We start from the raw sequence: 23302 nt of genomic DNA, 5'->3' as shown, positions 1-23302 counted from the left end.
CAGTCCCTGTGTGATGCTGTCTCTTCCTGGCAAAGGAGGTGGCCTTGGGTTCTAGATGGCAAGATCCTACAAGACTGTGGAGAGGAGCCCCTCCATTGAGGTGCAGTGAAGGAGATACAAACCTCCATCAAGCCACAGGTATGGGGATGAACGTGTTGCTGTGGCAGAAAACCTTGCCTATCCTGACCGATACGATGATTGAGTAGAGGATGCGGCACCATCCACGTGGGAGAGCAAAATAAATGTACGTGGGAGTCTTCGGGGTGACAGAGGGGAGACGCAAAGGGGTCCAGCCAAAACCACTGAGACTCGGCTGTCAAGATACAGCTAAGAGAGTCACACACCCGAACTCTCTTCTCTGATGAGCCAAGTCCACGAAGCAGTGAGCTCCAACTGCACACTACTCTGACAGCTCTGCCTATCAACGCAGAGCACTCAGTCACAACTTATCTTCAGGGCCATCTGCATCCGCAGAACCGCAGGCATGCCCCCTTGGTAGTTTATGGAGCTGCTGCTCCAGGGATACAACAGGGCAAGCAGTTACTAACACAGATTTCTTAGGAAGAGAACAGCAGTCAACGGTCCAAGAGCAGAAAGAGTGAAGCACAAGCAGGGTGTGCCCCCTTCATTCTGACCAGGAGCACACACACCCCCAAGTCAGAAGCCCTTAATCCCCATTCGACTCTCACCCACACGCACAGATGAGCCCAAAATCCTTTTTCCTGTTGTTGTTTTAAAGTCCGTCTTAACGTATTTATGAAATTCCATAATCTAGTCAATGCCAGAGCACGTGACCCTCCAAATACCCTTTTTCCTGCCATCACGTTAATACCCATTTAACCAAATACATGGAAATGGAGTTCAGTCTCTAACAGAATATTCTAGCTTAATAAAAATCTCTCAAACACCAAATGCTCGCTTGCCTACTGATCCGTTTTATCTCTTTGATAGGATGAGTAGATATTACAGCTGTATGACTAAAAAAACACAAAACCTTCTACTGACAAATACAGACATCCTGCGTAAATAAAGGCAGAGGGGTGACAGCTGGGGTGCGTGCCTCCCCAAGTCATGCACAAGCTGGTTATCTCTGCAAACAGCTCATCCTCCCAGATGTTCCCTTCTGCAGGAACACCCGTGAGCGAGGTGGAGAGAAGGGGTCTGATAAGACCCAGCTCAATGAAGACTGGGTGCTGCATGAGTACAAATTTAAGAGTTAAAAAACCCAATTTCACCCGTCTTTCTAAAGACTGAAAGCAGGGTCACTGTTTTGTTTTTTTTTTAAACCCTGATGGGTTGAAACAAACATTTCTAGGGAGCCATAACCTCAGACAATGCACGGAAAGACCAAGGGGAAGCGTTTCACTGAACGACCCTCAGGACCTGTCCGGGGGTCACTGCTCAGATAGCTGTAGTCTCCCCCTCTCCTCTATTCTCTGCCCCAGGACAACAGAAGCTCCAAGCCCGGCAGCCCATCAACCCAGCCCCCCCCCCGTAAGCCTCACCCCAACCCTCTAAGCTCCTGGTCCCGACCCTCCTCCCCCGGCAGGGCTGCTCCCATCTGCACAGCCCATCATGGGTAGAGGGCTCCCCTCTGCTGGCTGCTCGCCCTCCTGCCCTTCATCCAAGTCCACCTGCGAGCAGGTGACGCGCATCCGCTCCCCGCTCTGGCCGACCCTCAGTCCCAGTCCCGGGATCCAGCTGCCATCCTTTCCTCTCTCCCCTCTGAAAACCCTGAAGGGACTACATATTCCACAGGTTCAAAGCCACGTGCCATTCCCTGAAGCCTGGTCTCCTGGCCTGTCACACGACAGATGTCACCACTGCCCTTGTCGCCACCTGCTCATCCCCCTACACCCAATCCATCATCTCCTAAACAGACCCTGGGTCTGCAGACATCTCTGCAGCCGCAGGAACCCGATCGCTCACCAGGGTGAGGCGGGGCCTCCCCACGGGCTGCCCCATCCAGTCTTGCCCACTTTGAACTGGTTCTCCAGCTAACAGCAGGCACGATCCTTTCCCAGGCAATTCTGACCAGGCCACCTCCTTCCTGAGAGCCCTGTGATGGATTCCCACCATGGCTCTCAGGCTCAAGGACTGAAGTCTTTAACTTGGTCCGAGACCGGCAAGGTGGCCCCACCTCCCTCTCCAGCCTTCTCACTCCGCGTTCAAACACTCCAGTAACCAAGGGCTGCTTCTGGTTCCTAGAGCACACATGGCTCCCTCCCCTTAGGGCCTCTGTAGCCGGCTGCTTCACCCAGAAGGCTTCCCCTTTTTTCTTCACCTAGATAGCTCTTCACACCCATTAGAGCTCAAATGTTTCCTCAGGGGAGATTTTCCTGACCCCCAGACTCAGTCCCCACCCTTTGTCATCCACTGCCAGAGTCCCATGGCCTTTCCATAAGCGTCTGCATGACTACTAGGCCCATTACTAGAGGGCTTAGAGCAGAGTCTCAGTCTCGCTTATTTATATCTCCAGCGTTAGAGACAGTTCCTGGCAGATGTATCCGTGGAGCAAACGGTCACCTCAATTTTTGTACCTCATTTTAAGAGAACTCTCCCCAAACTTGTCACACTAATATTCAAATAACCATCTGATGACTTCAAATTTTAAAAACACGAAGTGAGAGAAGGCGTAAGGATAGAGTGGAGAGGAACTAAAATAGAGACTAAGACACACGGGTGGAGGACACACAAGTTCAGAGCTGATTTCAAGTATTTGGAAGTTAAGGAGATGACACTACTACAGGAGTATTTTCCAATAAACTGATTATCAAAAGTAAAACAAAGGTACCATCTGATATCACTTTCGGTGGATCTCCCCTTCAAACTTTATCAAGAATCTACAAATACTGAAATTAGTGGCCCACCAAAATAGAAACCCCAAATTCGAGTCTGGTGAACAGATACAAGGACACACCGCCAATTCTAAGAGAAGCCGAGTTTGTGCGGGGCAGACACCGCCCAACTCTAGGGCAGGTCAACAGAATTGATCCAGCAGCTCAGAAGGATGGACAGACAGGCAGAACAGCCAACAGACCATGACAAATTGGTCTCCCAACCTCAGGTTACGACAGAGAAAAGGACGCTCCTAGAAAGTAAAATGACTGGATTACTATTTTAAATGTAAATCTATTCCATGTATCTTTAAAACCTCAGCTGAATGTTTGCTAGGTTTGACTGCATTTGTTTCATAGCATCGTATAACACCAGGATATAAGATAGGAAGTTAAAGAGCATGTTCTTACAGATTTTTCTATGTTTTATTATGAAAGACTGGGTGGGAGGGTAGTGGGGAGGGAAAACAACATCTGGATCCAAGTTGTAAAAATGGGGGATTTGTTTTTTTTAAATATACAAATCCATGAAGAATGTAACTTTCAAAAACTTTCTGGATGAAATCTCAGAAAAATCCATGTGAAAGAATAAAGTGGGGACTTCCGTGGTGGCACAGTGGTTAAGAATCCGCCTGCCAATGCAGGGGACACGAGTTCGAGCCCTGGTCTGGGAGGATCCCACATGCTGTGGAGTAGCTAAGCCCGCGTGCCACAACTACTGAGGCCCGCGTGCCACAACTACTGAGGCCCGCGTGCCTACAGCCTGTGCTCTGCAACAAAAGAAGCCACCACAATGAGAAGCCCTCGTACAGCAACGAAGACCCAATGCAGCCAGAAACTATTAAAAAAAAAAAAAGTGAATCGCTGATCAAGATCTACATTCAAATATAAACCTAACCCCAGTTACTTAGTTGTAAGATTCAGGCAATACTTAACCTGCTAAAAACAACCTGCCCTCAGTGGTTATGAAGGTTAAATAGTAAAAATTACGTATAAAGTGCTTAGCACTGGGCCACACAAAGGCCATGTTCAATAAATTTAGGTACTATGATTCCCAGCAATAGCTCAGTGCCTGGTAGAGAATACGCACTGACCACATGATTAGATGAGTAGGTGGATGGTAGCCAACCATAGATGTACGTCTCAGAGCCTTCTCAGCCATAAAACCTAAAAGTTCAAAGGTCAGCTTTATTTAAGGGGATGGGGGGACAGTAATGGAAACCTTAAAAGGTCAAATTTGCACAAATAGGATTTGTGCATGCAAAAGCATGCGGTCCTATAAACTCAACAGTAATCCTAGGGCTCTATCTAGCTCAAAGGATTGTAAGCAAGCTTCCCCCCAAAAAATCATAACCACCCACCCTTTAGGGCTTTTCTCCTCTCCCTCAACTGTGCTCAAACTGTTATAGGAACACTGCATCCTGATCTGCGTCCACCGTGATTTCCTCTCCTATGCATGTCTGAATCCCACTATCATCAAGCATCACTGGGGTCAGGGTACCATTATTTCAGCCTTATGGCTCCTACAAGGTGAAACAAAGTTCTACTCCCACTGTTTATTTCCTCTCCAGATCAGGAAGGGGCTCCAGAGCGATTATTTGGGTCACGGAGCTCTGTAAAAGGCCACAAATACCAGATTTCAACCGTAAAAAGTTCACATAATTTAGTAAAAAAAAAAAAAAAAACACACTGGCTTGGACCCAACAGAAGTCAGAAAATTTTAACATTTTACACGCTGCCAATAAAGAAAAACATCAAGGGAGGATCGGGTTTTTCCATCCAAAACCAACTCAATTCCTGGCTGAAGGCCAATTCCCAGCAATCACATGAAATTTTCAGCATTTCAATGATAATATTTTTAGAAAAAATTCACTACTATAGATTATTTTTCTGAGATATTGTGCTTCAATGGAATAATTAAGAGAAGGGGGATATACAAACACCCAGTAGCAAGGTGAGGTAGTGCTTCCTGTCTCCAGCATCAGAAGATCAACGGCTGACAGGATGCTTAGAAAGCAGGTGGCCCAGGATGAGGTTTGGCCTCCCTCGTCAATGCCCACCAACTGCTAGGTAACAGCCACTTGGAGCCCCGACTTGAGGATGAAGTTGAAAGAGGACCACGAAAGAGACCCATGGTACCTGCCACAGCAGCCGGCAAAAGAATGTTACATACTTGCTACCCCGAATAGAACCCAACTCCCCCACTGCAACGAGGGAAGAGGCCTGAACTGGATTTAAAAGCAAGATTACCTATCTTCCAGTCTAGTGCTCGTTTACCACTGGAAGGTCTCTTAACTTTTACACTTTAACTTACACATGTTGACTTTTTTTGAAGTACTCCTTAGTGCTCTATGTGTCTAAGTCATCCTTACCCAGTTATATTTTAAACTCCCTAATAAGACTCAGTCTGTTCACTGTTATGAAAGCCCTCCTCCACATCAACAGCTAGTACATGGTTCTGTCCACAGCAGATCCAGGGAGGTGACAATCTTCCCCAAAGAGGACGACACCGAATTCGCCTCACACGCTTCTCTTTGCACCCACATGTCCCAGTGTAGAAGAAGAACTATAAAACCCGATTTTGATCTTAGGTTGGATGTCAAGACCAGGAACAAGATGACCATATGGACAGTCATGTAGGTGAGGTTTAGACAAGCAAACGGCTATGTAAGTTCAATCAGTAATTATTTCCACCACCCACAGAAAAGACGCATCCACACACACACTTCCTGCCCACAGAAGTACTGGGTAACAGTAAAATTCGCACAGAGGTGCAATGAACACTGCACACTTCGAGAACCTCCGACAACCAAGTCTTCCCACAAGTAGCATGCAGCACATGTGCCCAGGTGGCTTACCATACTCCGTAAAACTTAACTAGTTCAATTGGTTTATATTCACTTCTCAGTTTTGGATACTTTGATAGGAAAACTCCATTCATGGTCTTTCCGCATTAATATACGTGTAACTAACATGCATGTGACCTTATAAAGGCATCTTAAACTATATAACCCAAATTAAATTCTAATCCAATCAAACCTCTGGATCCAGCTGCCAATTTGCAGGAAATACAGGGGGAAATGATGTACTATGAGCATCTAGTTACCAAGATTCTGACTGTGGGAAACTCTACAGGTCCAAAAACCCAGGGACGCCTCCAGGTAAGTTATAAGGAAATGGGGAAGTTATAGAAAGACTTAAGGACATTTCCAATTATTTTTAAACGTGCATGATTAAACTACAGTATCTGGGGATAACCCCATGATAGAACTAAACGAAACACACAGAAGTGATGGATCTAAAAGTCACAGAAGCAGTCACTTTGGGGGAAGAAACGAAGCAAATGCGGACGAGCCAGGCTCTCCTGCTTGAGCTGGGCAGCAGTTACAAGCAACGGTGGCTTTATGGCCATTCATAACACCATACATTTTCTGTGTGGTTTTATACATTTGCATTTTATTTTACAATGAAAGGTTTAAAAGGTATGATCCAATTTCCCTCCCTAAGGATGTGCTAAAGCTGAACTCTCCAATACCATATAGCCACCCACTGCATGTAGCTATTTAACTTTAAAAATCAATGCAACAATTCAGTTCTACATTTCAAGGGCTTAACAGCCAGACGGCACCAGTGGCTGCGCTACAAGACAGGGCAGACTATGGAGCATTCCCGCCATCACACAAAATTCTATCGGACGACCGTCTAGAGAACAAGCTGACTTTCCAGATCAAGCTCTGAACTTCTAGTTCGTCTCTCCAGAAAAAACCTGGCAGATGCGCGAGATCCGTAACCTTCAATGGCTTCCATTCCTATTATTCTGCTTGTAAATAAGACTCCTGGCAGTGACAAGCAATATAAACTCATTGACAACCACCCACCAACCACACTGACCACAGGCAGACCCACCCAGACTGGCATTACTCCAGTGCAACTAAGTAATAAACAGGAGTGGTCTCATTCTTTTGTTTTAAATCAAGGCAGGCATCTGACTGCACCAATCATGATTAGACATACCATACCGATACAACAAAACATGATTTACCTCCAAGACTAAAAAATTAGATGCACTCTGGGATCCTATACAGGACCCCACAACAGGAGGAGGACATTAGTGGAAAAACTGGTGCAAATTCAAATGAGATCTATAGTTAATACTGTACCAATGTTAATTTCCTGTTCTTCCTAATTATACTACAGTTATGAGAGATGTTAATATTGGGGGAAGCTGGCTGCAACAGAAATTCATCGTATCATTTTTCAACTTTCCAGTGAAACAGAATTAGTTCAAAATAAAAGTGTGAAGGAAAGCTTTCTTCCAAAGATTTAAGGAGCTGGATGAGAAACTCCAGTTAGAGCCAAGGATGGTTCAATCACTTGAGGATGAAATGAGATTGGTGTAAGTTTCAGTTCATAGAACTGAAAGTCCCCACTCACTGCCTCACCCCAGAATCAAAGATTTTCCCAGGAAAGCTGACTTTGAAAAGAAAGGCTATTATTCAAAGCAATTTATGACTTCCATACAGAAGCAGGTGCAAAGGGGAAAAAAAAAAAAAAAAGTGGCCTAGAAACTTCCCACTCCTTGCTGGTCACACAGGAGGCCCTGGTGTAAAATTTATCAAGCTATACACTTATGATCAATGCATGTTTCTGTATATATAAAGATTTTAAAAAGAAAAAACTTCCTAATTTTTTTTTTTTGCGGTACGCAGGCCTCTCACTGCTGTGGCCTCTCCCGTTGCAGAGCACAGGCTCCGGACGTGCAGGCTCAACGGCCATGGCTCACGGGCCCAGCCGCTCTGCAGCACGTGGGATCCTCCCGGACCGGGGCACGAACCCATGTCCCCCGCATCAGCAGGCGGACCCTCAACCACTGCGCCACCAGGGAAGCCCCAAAAACTTCCTACTCTTAACACAAGTCCTATCAAATCTTCAAAATTATTCATATATATCAAATCAGCAGTAATAATTTACCTTGAGTTTCCTAACTTTGAATCTGATTCAAAGTCTCTTGGAGCAATAAAGATGTCCAAGAGTATGGGAGGGAAACTCACCAAGGAAAAAAAATAGGAACCATCACTTCTGGCTCATTTTTAAAGCAACTGAGAAATCTAGGACAGGAAAGAAAATTCCCCAAGCAACACTTACAAGACTTATGTTGTGTTTGGATTTAAATAGAAAATACTGAAAAAGGTATGCATAAAGTGTCCACGTTTAACTTCAGTTCCATCATTTTGTATATTTTCTATATTTATGTATTTCTAAGATCAGAACCTCAAGTCAACACTGAAACTAAGGTTTGACGTCTATATTTGGCTGTACCACTGTTCAGAAATAATTTCAATTCTAAGAGCAGGTCACTGTACTACAGCAGGCAAAGCCACATAAACTTTATGGTTATATTTAGTCACTCTTCAAATCTTGCTTGGGGGCCTCCAAAAATATGTACATTTGTAGATTAATACTAGTGGGTTTGTACTTTAGGTAACATATAAAATGCAAAATAAGCTGTTGTAATATCTCAGCGTAAGATTAATAGTAGACTAAGTAGCTCAGGGATGTAGCTTGCTCCCAAAGAATCATGAGGAGCTAAAATTAGACAAAAGTCAAATATGTAACTTCAAGCAGAGCCATTTTCCTTGCCCATGAATTCTCATCCAAATTCAAAGTCTTACACATCTTTAGTATTTTAAACAAGATGTTTGTTATTACCAGACTGGTAACCCACGTTATGAAAGATGAACATACAATCCATACTCAGTAAACCTCCTAGGCTTTAGGGCAAGATGCACATTTGTCTCTAAACGGCACTGCCATTTTTCAAAGGCAATAAAAGGAATCCAGTGCCTGCCCTAAGCTTCCAGATTTCCTCAGGCTTCAGTAGATTATGGGATGAGCACCTAGACTCACTGGCAATAGAACTTAAGATGTAAGACTAGAGAGTACACGTAAGTACAAAGGTTTATGAGCTACCAGGAAGCAGGAAGCGGCAGTGGGCACAGCACCACTTTACAGGAGTTGGGGCATGAAGATCAGTTTTGCGGTTGGGTTTACAGCACATCACGGAACCCTCGTGGCCGGGTCCAAGGCTGTGAACTCAGGGCCTCAGTTATACAGCCTCCACAATCCCTTCCTGCTTTAAATCCCAAGACCACGGCGCTTCTTGATCCTGTGACTACAGACTTCACCAAGGAGGCCAAGGTTAGTACTTAAATGGACATGCATTCAGAGGACTAACCTGCACTTAAATAGAAGCATGTTTTTAATTACCTACAGATATAGTAAATATAATGGTTAAGAGAGCTATCCAGCTTCTTAGTGACTAAAATCTCGCCCATCTGACGTGACTATATTCTACTAGTTCCATTTTTTCTTTTTAATCCTAAGTCTCCACATAGTTTTAGGCTGCTCGGACAATACATACAGATCAAATAAAATTTGACATAAAAGGGACACAAAGGAAATGCAAACAAGAGCCAGAAGTCGACGATGTACTCTCAACTTTGGGATAAAACTTCATTAATTCTCCACCAATAGGCAAGTTAGCCAAGCACCTTGTTCACGAACGGGCCTATCAAAGTTAACGGCATGAATGCTGTATTCTCCCCAAGTTTATGCTTTAATCATGACAAGCATTAGTATCACACCTCTCACCATATTAACTGAAGAACAAAAGCCCAGAGCCTCGCCCAATGAGTTATCATCTGATCTCCAATACCTTTACCGTTTACGTTAATTATTCTACAGCAGTGCATCAGATTCGTTTTAGACCACCCACGGCACATCTCAAGCATAAACTGTTCCAGCTCCCACCCAACAGCTAATCTTTAATAAACTGTGATTTTGCAAGTTAATTTGCATCACATGATCAGACTCCGCTCAACCAGCAGGTGCTGTGGTGCTTGACGGTTCTGATTAAGAAAGGGAAAGTAAGACAATGCGTCTCGACCCTTAACCCAAACTTGATTTTGAACCTAAAGAATAAATAAGAATCAGTCCTGCATGTTTCTGAACTGTTAGAAACTGAAATTAAAACAGCATGATCAAGTTTTCCATGTTGAGTCATTCAGATTGAAAAAATTAATGTAAAACTAAAGTGATAAAAATCACTTTAGTGATCAAACTCACCATGTGAAAACATCAGATATACTGAAGATTTCAAAATTAGGCCTATGACTAACAGGATCATTCTGTAATCCACCTATTAATGTTAACTTACAACTTTTCATGATTACAACTACATTAAGCACCTTTTAGAAAAAAAGAAAAAAGTATGATTTAAACTACTCCCTACACTGTAAAACAGTTAAGAATCAAGTTGCAATTTCCGAAGTTTTAAAAGTGAGCCATCTCCCATTTTCACATTTTAAGATAATTACGTATAGTTGTATGCATTAATTCAAAAGGGGGAAAATAATTTAAGCTCATTTACTGCCACTGAACTTCAAAACAAATCCAAATGGAAACTAACGCAAACCTTTACAAGCATGAGCTTAGCTTTCTTGAATCAAAGAGTTTTATGCCAATTACAAACAGCACTACAAATCATACTTTATTAGACAATCTGACAGAAGGAAAAACAAGTGAAAACGTGAGTCAAAGGGACTGGCTACTTATCAGTACAGCTTCAGATACCAACAAGAAACTACTGCGATACAACAGACACTCCATCACCCTGGTCTCAAAGCTGCAGGACAGTGGGCGAGTGCTTAGCCTCTGCCCCAGCGTCCATCCCTGGAGAGCGGGCACGGGAACGCCAGCTCCCGGTGGGGGGGGGGGGGGGGGGGGCGCATATGCCGAGCACATACCAGCGCAGCAGTCTTCTGTGAGTTCCGATTTTGCAAAGCTGAAATCCAGATGAAAGCCCATCTTATGTTCCCACCTGAGGTGCTCTGCAGCACCCCTTTCCCTTCCAAGGATTCTGATTAGGGTTATAGCACTTTCCCCACAGTTTAGCCCCGTGGAGAAGGAAGAAATAACTGAGAATGAACCAGAAATTCTGGAAAAATAAACCAGTGTGCAGTTTTTAAAGAACAATGTGCTGCCAGTTTTAAATATGTGATGTTATTTCTTTCTTATTGTTTCCCTTATTGATGTGTATGAGCCTATTGGAACTCAGCCTTCGTTATCACCTCCAGTCCTAATCTCCAGGCTGGCCACCAATAGTACCAGCTTCAGAACAAAGACCCTCGGAATAGTGTCAGAGCAGCACCCTTACTAAAACACATTTTCCAAAAAATACAACATATCTGACATTGTGTGTAATACTGTTCTTTCCTGTAACTGCAACATCTTTCTGAAAAGTGAGCATGACAGTTAAAAACTACAAGAGGGGGCTTCCCTGGTGGCGCAGTGGTTGAGAGTCCGCCTGCCGATGCAGGGGACACGGGTTCGTGCCCCGGTCTGGGAGGATCCCACGTGCCGCGGAGCGGCTGGGCCCGTGAGCCATGGCCGCTGAGCCTGCGCGTCCGGAGCCTGTGCTCCGCAACGGGAGAGGCCACAGCAGTGAGAGGCCCTCGTAACGCAAAAAAACTACAAGAGAAAGTCACGGATTAGCAGAGAAGAGCCCACCTGTGGGGACAGGCAGGGGGTAGACCCTCGGGCATTTCTCCATCTGCCCTATCGGGGGGTCAGGGCTGGCAACACCGCCAGCACCACAGCCTCCCTGGACCCCCAAGTCGCTTTCAGGTTCTTTTACTCCATTATTTCCTCATATTAGAGCATCTCCCCCCAGCTCCCCAAATGAAGGAAATCCCACGCATCCTAGGAAGCCCAAATCGAAAGCCACCTCTCAAGGAGCCAAAAACATATCTTCATCCTCACGTCGGTCGACTCCTACTTGGTTCAGACTTATGACGGTGAGCTGTCTCCATCTACGCCGCCAGGCTGTCTGCCCTGCGGTGTCCAGCAGAACCTCCCGCTACAGGCAGCAAGCACAGAGGCGTCACCGAGTTGAACAACTTCATCCCTGCATACCTCCACCATCCAGTGAGGTGGCTGAGGTCTGACAAAGCAAGAGGAACCATGCGGCGGGGCACCTGGGGTAACAGCACGGAGTCTGGACCCACACTGCCTGGCACGAGCCCCAGCTCCACCATTTCCCAGCTATGTGACATTGGGCGAGCTACCAAACTTCTGTGGCTCAGTTTCCCTAGCTGTAAAATGGGGATGACACTGCGGACCTTTTCAGAAGTGTCATGAGGATCAAATGAGGACTGAAAAGTGCTCAGAACAGTATTTAAGAGTAAGCACGACATGGGCGCTTGTTATTGTGTTTCAAATACAGGAAAATCTCCCCATCGTAGACTACAGTGCATGAGGTAGACTAGACTCATCACTCCAAGCATCATGGTTTCACCAACAGGATCACTGGCACTTAGGAGTCAGATCATCTCTAAGAGAATTTTGCTCAGAATTCAGCTGTTGATTGGATCATGCTCTTATCCCATTTCTCATACAAGTCTGTCCAAGTTGGATCTAAGTTTGTTTATAGTACACACCATCAGGTCCCGGGCTTCCACCCTTATTTCTTACCTATTAAAGTCACCCCAGTTAATAAATGATCTTGTATTTCCCAAAATGCCCAAACTAGAGGTGTATAGATATTAGGGGGAAAACACAGCAAACGAAGGCAAAGATTAACTGTCCTCATGCTAATCTTACTTGGTGAACTTGCTCTTAAATAATTCTTATCTTGCGCTGACAATTAATCAAATCATTCCCCTCTATTCTATTTCCAGAAGCCATTTTCCCCTTTGTATAATTTAAGAGGGTTTCTTTTAATGTAGCTGTAGTAATTTCAACTAGATTTGACAGCTAAAACCATGCCAATCCTGAAATGTTCACGTCTCAGGTTAAAGTCTAACATGAGTTTTCAGTCTGAGGGGAGAGACCTGAAATAAAGGGTTTGTCGTGGAAATTCTGACAGACACATGAGGACAGCAAGGCCTTCATTCTATGTCACCAAGACATGTTTCAGTGTTTCCCTCAATGGCAGCATTCTTTCCTCCCTTAATATAAATTCAGGCTCTGTAAGTACCAAAAAAGTTTCCATTTGGCTCTGAAAAGTGCTTTGTGCAGAACGATTAGAATCTGAACCCGAGCTCCACCCCACCAGCCTGGCAGATTCTTCGGCACTCCTTTCTTTAAAAATGACCATATGCTGTGCTCAACGGGGCGCTTTTGCAAAGAAGTATACGAAATGAGAAAGCTCCTGGATTGTCTGGCGTGAGGCAGCACTTAACACGACTTTCTTTCAATTGACTGAAGCCTGTCACGGGATTGCAACTGGGTGACAACCGTTCCACCCCTGCGCCCCCACTCCTCACGTGAAGATACAGAAACCTTTCAGGAACAAGAAGTTTAAAAACACCAGAATCAAGTCGAGCTACTACTCTGTCTGGAGCATCACAATCTGGTTTCAGCCATTAGCAATCGCCAAGCAAAGGACCATTTAAACGACTGTACCAAACATCCTGGCACTGGTTTTGACTTTTCACCCCTGTACCCCACCTAAGGCATCGCCCCTCCTGCTGTGGCAGAAAGATTCATTTCTGATGTCCAGATACGTCTCTAAAGTTAGAAGGCAGGCACACCAAGTGGTTTATTCCTATCGTACTAATTCATTAAGCTTAACATGACATAGAACTTATTACACACATGAATTAGAATTTTCTGTTCTATATTTTGACTAACGATGCTTAGCTTCAGAAATCACTTTTTCTTATGCCATCTCAAGATCTGCCCCTCGGTGACATAACTTTGGATTATAAACTAGACTTCCAAGTAGGCAGGGGCTTCCCTGGTGGTGCAGTGGTTAAGAATCCGCCTGCCAATGCAGGGGACATGCATTCGTGCCCTGGGCCGGGAAGATCCCAACGTGCCACGGAGCAACTGAGTCCATGCACCACAACTACTGAGCCTGCGCTCTAGAACCGACGAACCACAACTACTGAAGCCCGTGCGCCTAGAGCCTGTGCTCCACGAGAAGTCACCGCTGTGAGAAGCCCGCGCACCGCAACGAAGAGCAGCCCCCGCTCGCTGCAACTAGAAAAAGCCCACGCGCAGCAACGAAGACCCAACACGGCCAAAAATAAATAAATTTATATAAAAAAACAGTAGGCAGGCAGAAGTGACTGTGATCCTTCCAGCTAGGAACATTCATACCATACCTCTAATATTTACACAATCTCACACCCAGCAAATATTTACGTAGTGTCAACCGAGCACGAGGCACTGCACTAAACATGGAAGACAGAGAAATAAGCCTCAGTCCTTGCTCCCAGGGCTGGTAGAGGAAACAGACAGGAAATACTGTGGGGGGAGGGTCCTATGAGAGGGAGAGCACCCAGAATGGCAGGGAGGACGGAAAAGGTCCAGGCTAAACTTCAGGCTAAGACTCCAAGTGTACTCTCTGGGCAAAAACAGGTTGGAGAAAGCATGGCGAGAACACACTTTCTGGAAAAGTACAGCTTCCTTCAAGTGACAGGAGGATGGGAGGAAGGAGAGCAGCCTTAAGATGAGTCAGAAAAAGCAAGGCAGCGGGACTGAAGAGACTGAATGTCCTGGCAGGGAGCCGGGCTCCATCCGTACAGGGAAGCTCTGCAGACAGCTAATGGCACCTTGAAAACCCCTGTGAAGGAAAAGCCAGCATGTTAAGGGTTAATGTGACTAAAAACTCCTCCAGGAGAGTGAAACACTCAGGACACTAAGACACATGGTAGAAGTAAAGGAAATTTGCATGTCAGATTCATCTGCGAAAATAAAGAGAGATTTCTACCAGCACCAGCTTCGGGGGGTGGGGGGTGTGCGTGTAAATAAAAGCACTTTCACTTAATGTGCTGAGTGAAAGAAGAGCAATTCAAAACGCCATTAATCAGAAATCATTTCGTAACAGCTGGCACCAAAGGGGAATCCCCTATACTAAGTTGTCTTCATGTGTCTCTACTTCTGAGAGGAAAAGAAAGTTCTAGCTGCCCATCTCAATCACTTTCCTGCATCTTAGGGATTACAGACAATTTCATCTTCGAAGTTGAAATAACCCTTTAGTCTGACCTCAGTGCAAAACCTCCAGCGTTCCGAATTATACTCACTCTTACTTGGACCTGCCTTTTTGGAACTTACAGGTAACCAGACACTCACCTATAGTTCACATAGCTTCTAATCTGGGGGGAGGGTAACCAAGTGAGAAGCAGGGTCGTGAAATGCTGACCTGTTTTGAAGATGGAAAATCCTGGCATCAACTTCGGAAATCAACGGGCCGCCCCAGAGTCCAGGGGTGGCTGATCCAGTACACGGGAAGGACAGGTACTCCGTCAAAGGCGGCCAGCTTCACCACGCAGCCCCGCCCGGGTCCCAGCCCCCAACCCTCTCCTGGCGCTTGCTGGCCACACTGCTTGGCTCTCAGAACCCTGAGACTTGTGGCGAGTAACTAGGCATCCTTTTCTGAAAGGCTGCCGACTCAACCCCCCGTTAAAGATCACCCTCCCTTAGATGGGCCCGGTTTTCTGGGATTCCTCAGCTCCTACAGCCAAAGGGGGAAACCATTCTTTTTTCTTCAAACATCAACTTTCATTCTCAGAGAAGGAGTATCAAGCACTGTCCTACTTGGGTAAGCCAAAATATCGACCCTGAAACAGGCCTTCAAGATGGAATGTCATCAGGAAAGGGGTGGAAAGCTGATTTCTTCACCCTCAACGATGGAAAAACACAGAGCTTCAGTTAGCCTCACAACGCACAGTATTTGATGTGTGCTCGGCAGGGAAACGGCTCAAGACTCAAACCTGGCTCAGCAGCGCTGTGCGAGCACATGAACGTGAATGAACTCCCTGCAGACGGCTTGCACATGCCAGGCGGACCACCCAGGACGAAGAGCCACAACAGCAGACCCCGGTCACCCGTGGGAATTCATACTGATGCTGTCTCCAGCGTGTATTCAGAGAGCCTGGGTGACAGTACATTTTAACTTGTGACATTCACCATGAAGGAATAGAAAAAGGGAAAACAGAAGCAGGTTAGCCAGATATAACAGACTATTTGGCCCGTCAAGTAAGCAGGTCACTTTTTGAGAGGCTGTTTCTATCGCTGTAAGTAGAGAAGGGCATGGGTCTTGCTAACTGAGGGGGAAAGAAACGAGTTGGCTCACTCCCTTTCCCAGTAGCCAAAGTAGGGGATACGGCTGTTTGGGGCACCACGGCCCCCGAGGAAGAGCATCTGAGGCGGCCGGCACCCTCGGACAGCTGCTGGGAGCAGCCTGAGCAGGACAGAGACCCCAACTGGACCCAGGCCTTCCGGGCTTGAACCTCAACTTCCTCAATGCCCAGGGCCAGACAAGCTTGCTTCTATCCTTCCTTCAGAAGCAGGCAAGGCCAAGCTCTCCAGCAGCCTCACGGAGATGAAGTGAGCACGGAACAGATCAAGCCAACCCACAGAACAATAAGCCAAACAAAAATACAGCAAATTCGAGTCCTGTCATTTCGGCTTGTCTTCATCTCCAAGAACCTGAAGAAGGTTCCACGGCTTCCAGATCTACCCTGTCCTCCCCCAACGTTTAAGGCCCTTGGTTCCAACCACGTCAGGCAGCAAATTCTCACCGCAGGATCGGCTTCTGTTACTTGCCCTAGTAACACATTTTCAGGGTTGCATCCCTGTACCACGTGTGCTGTAAGGACGGAATAGAGTCCAACAGGTAAAAGCGGGAATGACCCAACAGATCTCTTCAGAAAAGCTTTCTGCGTCCATTTATGTTATATCTTGGGGGAAGGGAAGAAGTGGGAAATCACCTCACGTTTCTTTTGGAAACACCCTTATAAAATATGCTTTCTAGATGGTACAGATTACAAACCCAGTTTTAAGGACTAAAACTTGCTTATTTCTTTAGTCTTCCAATTCTGACTTAACACTAAACAATAGTGAATATTTTAGGTTTAAAGCTAAACGAGTCCATGTATGTGTGACTCGGAGCATCTGCCCCCTTTGAGCTGAAGTAAACTCAGCTGCAGGTATTTTATCTTCTGACCAAAGCAACACGCCACACACTTAGAGCTGGAACACTACACCCCCTCCATCAGGTGACAAGTACGGGTACTAAAAGCAGCCTCAGCCTCCAGCTGTCATCCCTAGAGGGTGGGCTGCAAAGGGCACACGTGAGGACGAGTCATTCTGCTAAGAACGAGCCTATCAAACCAAACCAACAGGAAAAGTTGAGTTAGAGATCAGGAGAAAACTTAACACCTGACCATTTAAGAATATACTGAAGACTGAGACAAGTACCAAAATAGGAAACACTGGGTAACCATTATGTGATTAAGAGCACTGCCCTGAGCTAACATTATCTAAGTTACAAACAACAAGATAATGGGTTAGCACAGGCCTGCTCAGAAGTCAAAAACTACAGATGACACATAACTACACAACTGTAACAAGCAGCTCCCCACAAATAGACTTATAACTTGAAATGGTTTCTGTGAATTAAACATCTATAAATACAATAGGGGAACTCATTCAAGCGATCAGGTTTAATTCTTCAAAGCAAAGAATATTGCATAGAGCACACGTTCACTGCTATAGTTCGGTTTGTAAACCCTGAATTTCAAATATAAGGAAATTCACAGGACAGATACAAGGGGCTAAAACATGTTGGAAGTGCTCAAACTTACACGAGAGATGGAATTTGAAAGAGGCCCTTTTCACCTACCAGAGCAAAAATATAGGTAAGAATGAAGAGAAAGGGGTACTCTATTGATACTGAAATACAAATTGGACCCTTTTTGGAGAGCAACTTAAAGCTGTGCTCATTGCAGTTTAAAATGTATCCACACACACTTCTATGTATCTATTGCAGAAATACCTAGAGCCCAAGGATATCGACAGCTGTATATGTACTACAATAGTAGAGAACTTAGAAACATTTAAAATGTCTCAGAGACCGGTGAATGAATTTGTTATTTCCACACATGCAAATAAGGAAGAACTGATGTTTTGATATGGAAGGACACCTACCACCTACTGCTAAAAAAAAGCTGCAGAATGACTGAAAATTTTGATTTTTAAAAAGTATGTGTAAATAAGTGAATGAATGGATGTCTTAAATAGAAGTTATTCCTGAGAGTGGGAAAGGAAACAAGATTTCATTTTTATATACAGTGTTTGCGCAATTTATGAGTAGCACTTCTATAATTAAGGTAAGAGGGAGTGATTGGATGTGAGATTATTAACCTGCTAATCCACTGGAAGTTCAAAAGATGCCGAAAAAACCATTCAGGTCCTGCTGTAGCCTAGTATGGCCAACAAAACCGGCAGGTCTCAAAGGGACAAACCTTAACCTGGGGTTCTTTGTATTTAAAAAGCTCATTTTCTACATAACATACCCCCTTTCTCTTGTGCATTATCTAGACCATTTAGTAAATATTTTTCTTATGAGTTTCCCTAGGCCTCCACATTCAAACACATTACCAAAAATAACAGGAGATATAGGTATCACATTAGCCCCGAATCACAAGGTTACATCTTTAAACTTCCTAAAATCCTGTTCAAAGACTTCAAACGTTGCCTATAAAGTTCAGGTCCACAACTTTGCGAAGTGGAAAGAGTCACATCTTCCTTTCGTTTCTTAGACTGGCAACACGCCTTTCATTCTTTTGCAAAGGACTCAACTTGATTTCTCAATGTGACTCTCCAAATAAATTTATTCAATAGGGGTGTTAATCACAACGTAAAGGAAAGTAGAACACTGATCATACATAAAATCCCCGCATCCAAAAATCTTTAGAAAATGCATATAAGAAACAACTTCACAAGCGTGCAGGTTTTAAACGGTAACCAACTTACGAGCACAATTTTAAAGTCACAGGAAGTACACCCTGTGTGTCTCTAACGCACTTAACGTTAAACACTGTTAGTATATTTTCCAGGCTAGAATGCACTTTCCACTTGCCCTAATAAACCGAAGCCCAGATGGGAAATGTAACCAGAACTAAGTAAACATAGTATAGACAGGAGAGCCAGAAGGTGGGCTAATGAACTGGGATGACTTCACAAGCAATAAGGCATTCTAAAAAAATGTTTCAACAAACAGAAGGGTATGAAAAGTTAGATATCTGGAGAGTGTAAAATGCAACTACAGATCAGAGGAGGAAAGGGATTTCTTTGTGGATGCAATGGAGAGCGTAAGATGAGACGACGCGCCTCATGCTGCGGCCGCCTTAAAACGTGCCAACTTTGTTCTGGGTGACAATCGACCATCAAAAGCCAGAAACTCACTAGCGTGCTGCATAGCCCAAGATTAGGCGTCCAACCCAATGCCTAGGTAAAAAATGGACAAAAACAGGAAGAGCCACACACGCCGTGATTTCATTTTTTTCTCAACACCCACACAAAACAGCAGTTTCTGACAAGAATGTTCTTGGCAAAAAAGTAAGTTCCAGGAAGGTTTTTCCCTTGAAGAAAAAGGCAGCTCTATATGCAGATTACGAGGCAAAATACCAAACAATTTTTTTAAGGCCCAAATTTACAGCCCTCATATTTTGAGAACATCTAAACAACGTTTTTGGGGGGGGGGGGGAGATCAAAGAAAAGATGACTGGAAACACTGTTCCTGTCTGGAATGCTTATTTCATGCTGTACCTGAAAATAAAATCCAACGTGGGCAGCTTACCTTGGCACTGGAAGCCTTGTTTCCCAAACCCCCTGAAAAACAAACAAGAAGATTTCTTAACATATTTTGTGTTGGATACCATATCTTAAGCCAGTTATGTAACAAAGCTTTCTAGTTAAAGGTTTGTACATGAAACCCAATGATGACAGGAAAACATGCCTAAACAGCTCAGAGCACTGGGTCAATGCAACTTTAAGAAGATCTGACCTCCAAAGGCTCCCTAAGCTGTCTCAATGTATTCAAGTTTTTTTTTTTTACACTGTTATCAATACTTAAATTTCAAGGCAAGAACATGACTATAAAGTTGTCGGCTACAATATTCAGGGAACAAGGAGAACCTGACCTTACAGTTAAAAAAAAAAGCTGAATTTGGTCCCTAAAGACCAACTGAAAATTGTTTCTCCCTAAAGACAACAAGCAGCTTCATCATTTGTTGTGAATGTAAGTATTTGTCTAGATATCGCCAAGCAGCGCCACTCTTAACATTAAACTTTGGCTTAAAGGAGCCACATTTTACAAACTATCATCCCTATTTTTCGCATGTGAGATTATGATCTAATTTTACCTAGAACCAAGGGCATTCAAAGCACATTCAGGAACTATTTTGTTCTTGTAAATTACTTTAGAGAATTTACTTTCTAAGCAGAAAACCCTGATGTGGACGTTAAATTGCAAACACCATTCCAACTAGGATGAACTACATTAAAATTCTCAGAAGGTTATGAGTCAATCTCTCACTTTACATAGCATTTTAAGTTTACAAAGCACTTCACATATCTTTATAGTTAACTCAGTCATCCCCACCCAGAAAATAATTAAACGCACTTAGTTTTAAAATATCAGTGCTTTAATATTTAAATGACTTGCAAATCAAGGACCCAGAAAAGAAAACTGAAAAATTAAAACCACTGCTCAACAAAGCTGGGGAATATTTTCCTGGAACTTCCAAGGGGTTGCTTTACAGCTAAGCAGAGAACTGTTTCAGGGATTACTCCGGGAGAAAGAGGCCGGGGAGATCTTTATTTTCCACTCACATTACACCTGGTGACCTGACATGCCACGTCAGTTCACCAGGGGCTAGCAATTGATAGTGGAAAGTCTTCAGCGAGCCTGGATATACATGTTGCAAGTCCCTTTTCTACCTTACCTACTTCCTGCAAAAGCGATCAGTAGTCTAGCTGTTCCCTCTTAATGGAATTTCACAGCTGATACACGAGGCTGAAGACCTCCCCTTAACTAAATGCAATCTCCTCTCTACCCTAATACTCCAAGAACTTAAATAGTCTTATCTACAACTACCTATGTGCTCCCTGGAGCACAACTGCTTCATACGCTGACTACACGTTGGAAACCATTCACACAGGTAGCTGTGCTTTTCGTAAGTGTACTGTTGAGCTGATTTCTAAGACAATTAAGCACCTCATTAGCACCACGTGGGTGGGGCTCTCCTGGCGATGACCTTCCCAGGTGTGATGGATTCAGATAACACCACACAAAGTTAAACACCTATTGATTAGCGCCATGTTTGTGGCCCTCGCCCTTAGAGACGATTTTCCCAGGTGTTATGGATTCAGATAAAGCCACACATAAAGGAAAAGTTAAACACCTATTGATTAGCGCCATGTTTGTGGGCCTCACCCTTAGAAATGATTTTCCCAGGTGTGATGCATCCAGGTAGCGTTCTCCAGAGGGCCTCAACAAGATCCACATGCCAGCTGGCTGGTGGCAGGGCGCGCTCTGTGCTATGAACCTGGTGCCATTCCCCAGCCTGGCGGGGCGGGGGGGGAGGGGCAGGAGTTACGGAACCCTAGACATGTCTGACTTAGGGCGGGTGTCCTACATCCAAGAACAAGAAGTAGAAGAGGCAGAGTGGCTAGCAACCTAATTGGAAAGAACCTACTGCTCCTCCAACTGGAGCATTTGGACTACCTTTAGTTTCAGCTTTCTCAAATAAAAGAATTGAGGAGGAATCACTGACCTTTATGAAAAGGTCAGTTAATAAAAGGCACAGCTCTCTCACGGGAAGAAAGCACATACACGATTTCCTCTAGTTTCACAGGGTTCAGAGAACCCGTCTCTAAAGCCCACCACTTACCCATTCCCCGTAAACCCCCGGGGACCCCCGAGTTAATTTCTGCGTTCATTGAAAGTTACCAGAACTCTGACACCTTCAGCCCTGCTAGCGTTTTTCTTACGGGCTCTGTCCTCACGCGCTGGGTTTTACCGGCCTGACCCCGTGCTGACGCGGGTTATTTTAAAGGACTCCATCTGCCCTTCTACCGTTTACCCGCTCCCTTTAGCTCCCCCCACCCTACACGCTCTTAACAGTTGGTCGCCTGTCCGCTCTCCCCGGGCTCACGCAGGGAAGCCAGAGTCACTCCGTGGCCAACAGGTACGAGTTGCAGCGGGCAGGACCCAAGGCTGCAACGGAGCCGGAGCCCGAGCCCGAGGAAAAAGGCCGCGTCCACACCCGCGAGGCGCCCGGCCCCGCTCGCCCCCAACCCGGGCCGCGCCGCGCAGCCGCCGCCTGCCGCCTCCCAGACTCTTCCCTGGGGACCCGCCCTCCAACTCTCCGCGGCGCTCGGCCCTGACCCGCGGAGACTCCCAATCTGTTCCTGGGACGCCGGGGAAGGCTGGGGGGCCTCTGTGTCGCCCCCTGCCGCGGCGGGGGGCGGCCGGCCGGCGACTCCCGGCAGTCCCGCCCGCGTGCGTCCTGCCCGGCGCGCGCGTAGCGTCCCAGGCGAGTTGGGACTCCCAGCGGCTCCCCAAGTTCCCCGGGAGAGGCGGCCAAGACTGGGGAGGAGCGGCCCCGCGCCCCGCCGCGCGCACCCACCAGATAAAGTCGGTGCAGTGGCTGCAGAAGGTGGGCTGCTTGAAGAAGCGGGCGATGAAGCGGTGGTCCTTCACCTCGTGCACGTTCTTCTGTCTTAGCGCCCCTTTGCGGGCGAAGCGGTTGGCCACGTCCTGAGGCGCCGCCGAGTCGTTGGCCGGGAAGACGTCAGCCATGGTCCCCCCACCGCCTGCTACCTCCGCCGGGAGCGGGGGGCGCGGGCGGCGGCCGAGGCGCGGCAGGAGTCGGGCCGGAGCGGAGCCGCGCCGGAGCGGAGCCGCGGGCGCGCTGCTGGCCCCTCGCGCACTGACAGCGGCGCCAGCGCTGGCGCTTCCGACTCGGGCGGCGGAGGCGGCCCGCCCACCGCGCATGCTCCGAGCGCGGCCCGGGCGGGCGGGGGCGGGGGTGCGCCGGCGCTGGAGGAGTCGACGCCCCCGCGTTTTCCGCGCCGCCGGGGAAACAGAGGGGGCGCCCGGGCCTGGGAGCTAAAGGACGCCGCGGAAGCGGGCCCGTTCTCCGCCGCCACCGCCTCCTCCTTCTCCCAGCCTTCCTCCCCCTGGGCCGCCCGCTCCGCTCCGTCCACCGCACACGCCGTCCAGCTTGTCGTCGTCGTAGTCGCCGTCTTCCTCCTCGCAGACTCCGCTCGCCGCGCTCAGACGCTCACTTACCTCTCCCGCTTCCAAGACCCACCGTGTTTCTGGCCCAAGAGCCCAGCTTTTATAAGCTTGCATCAATTTGAGGTTTCACCTGGCTCCAATATCCAACCCCCGCCCCTCCCGGGCCACCACGCTGTTTATTATACACGGCAGAAGAAAAGGAGCTACTTTCAATTAAGGAACACGGGCCCTTTCACATGCTTCCAATTGAATTGTGCTTCACCTGCGTCTTGTATAGACGTCTAATTTGGATGTTAGGACGGTTAAAGGACTCGTCCTGGTTGTTTATCCCGTTACTCACTGACTACCACAGTTAAATCATGGATGA

At 46.2% G+C, this 23302-nt stretch overlaps 1 protein-coding gene across 2 annotated transcripts in view; it reads right to left on the bottom strand.

The window, feature by feature from the left end:
• The window catches only part of PRKCA (protein kinase C alpha), a 365590-nt gene extending 342961 nt beyond the window's left edge, over positions 1-22629 (bottom strand). The window contains exons 1-2 of one of the 2 annotated variants that reach the window (XM_067717472.1): positions 22322-22629; positions 19489-19520 (exon numbers count right to left, since the gene is read on the bottom strand). In XM_067717472.1, coding sequence (XP_067573573.1) covers positions 19489-19520; positions 22322-22494 — 205 coding nt within the window. In that variant the 5' untranslated portion in view covers positions 22495-22629. The remainder of the gene's footprint in view (positions 1-19488; positions 19521-22321) is intronic. The other variant, XM_067717473.1, reaches the window with a different exon arrangement.
• Positions 22630-23302: the final 673 nt, after the last annotated feature.

The sequence above is a fragment of the Pseudorca crassidens genome, chromosome 19 (assembly GCF_039906515.1).
Source record: "Pseudorca crassidens isolate mPseCra1 chromosome 19, mPseCra1.hap1, whole genome shotgun sequence".
NCBI lineage: Eukaryota > Metazoa > Chordata > Mammalia > Artiodactyla > Delphinidae > Pseudorca > Pseudorca crassidens.
This window is presented reverse-complemented; position numbering and strand designations above follow the sequence as displayed.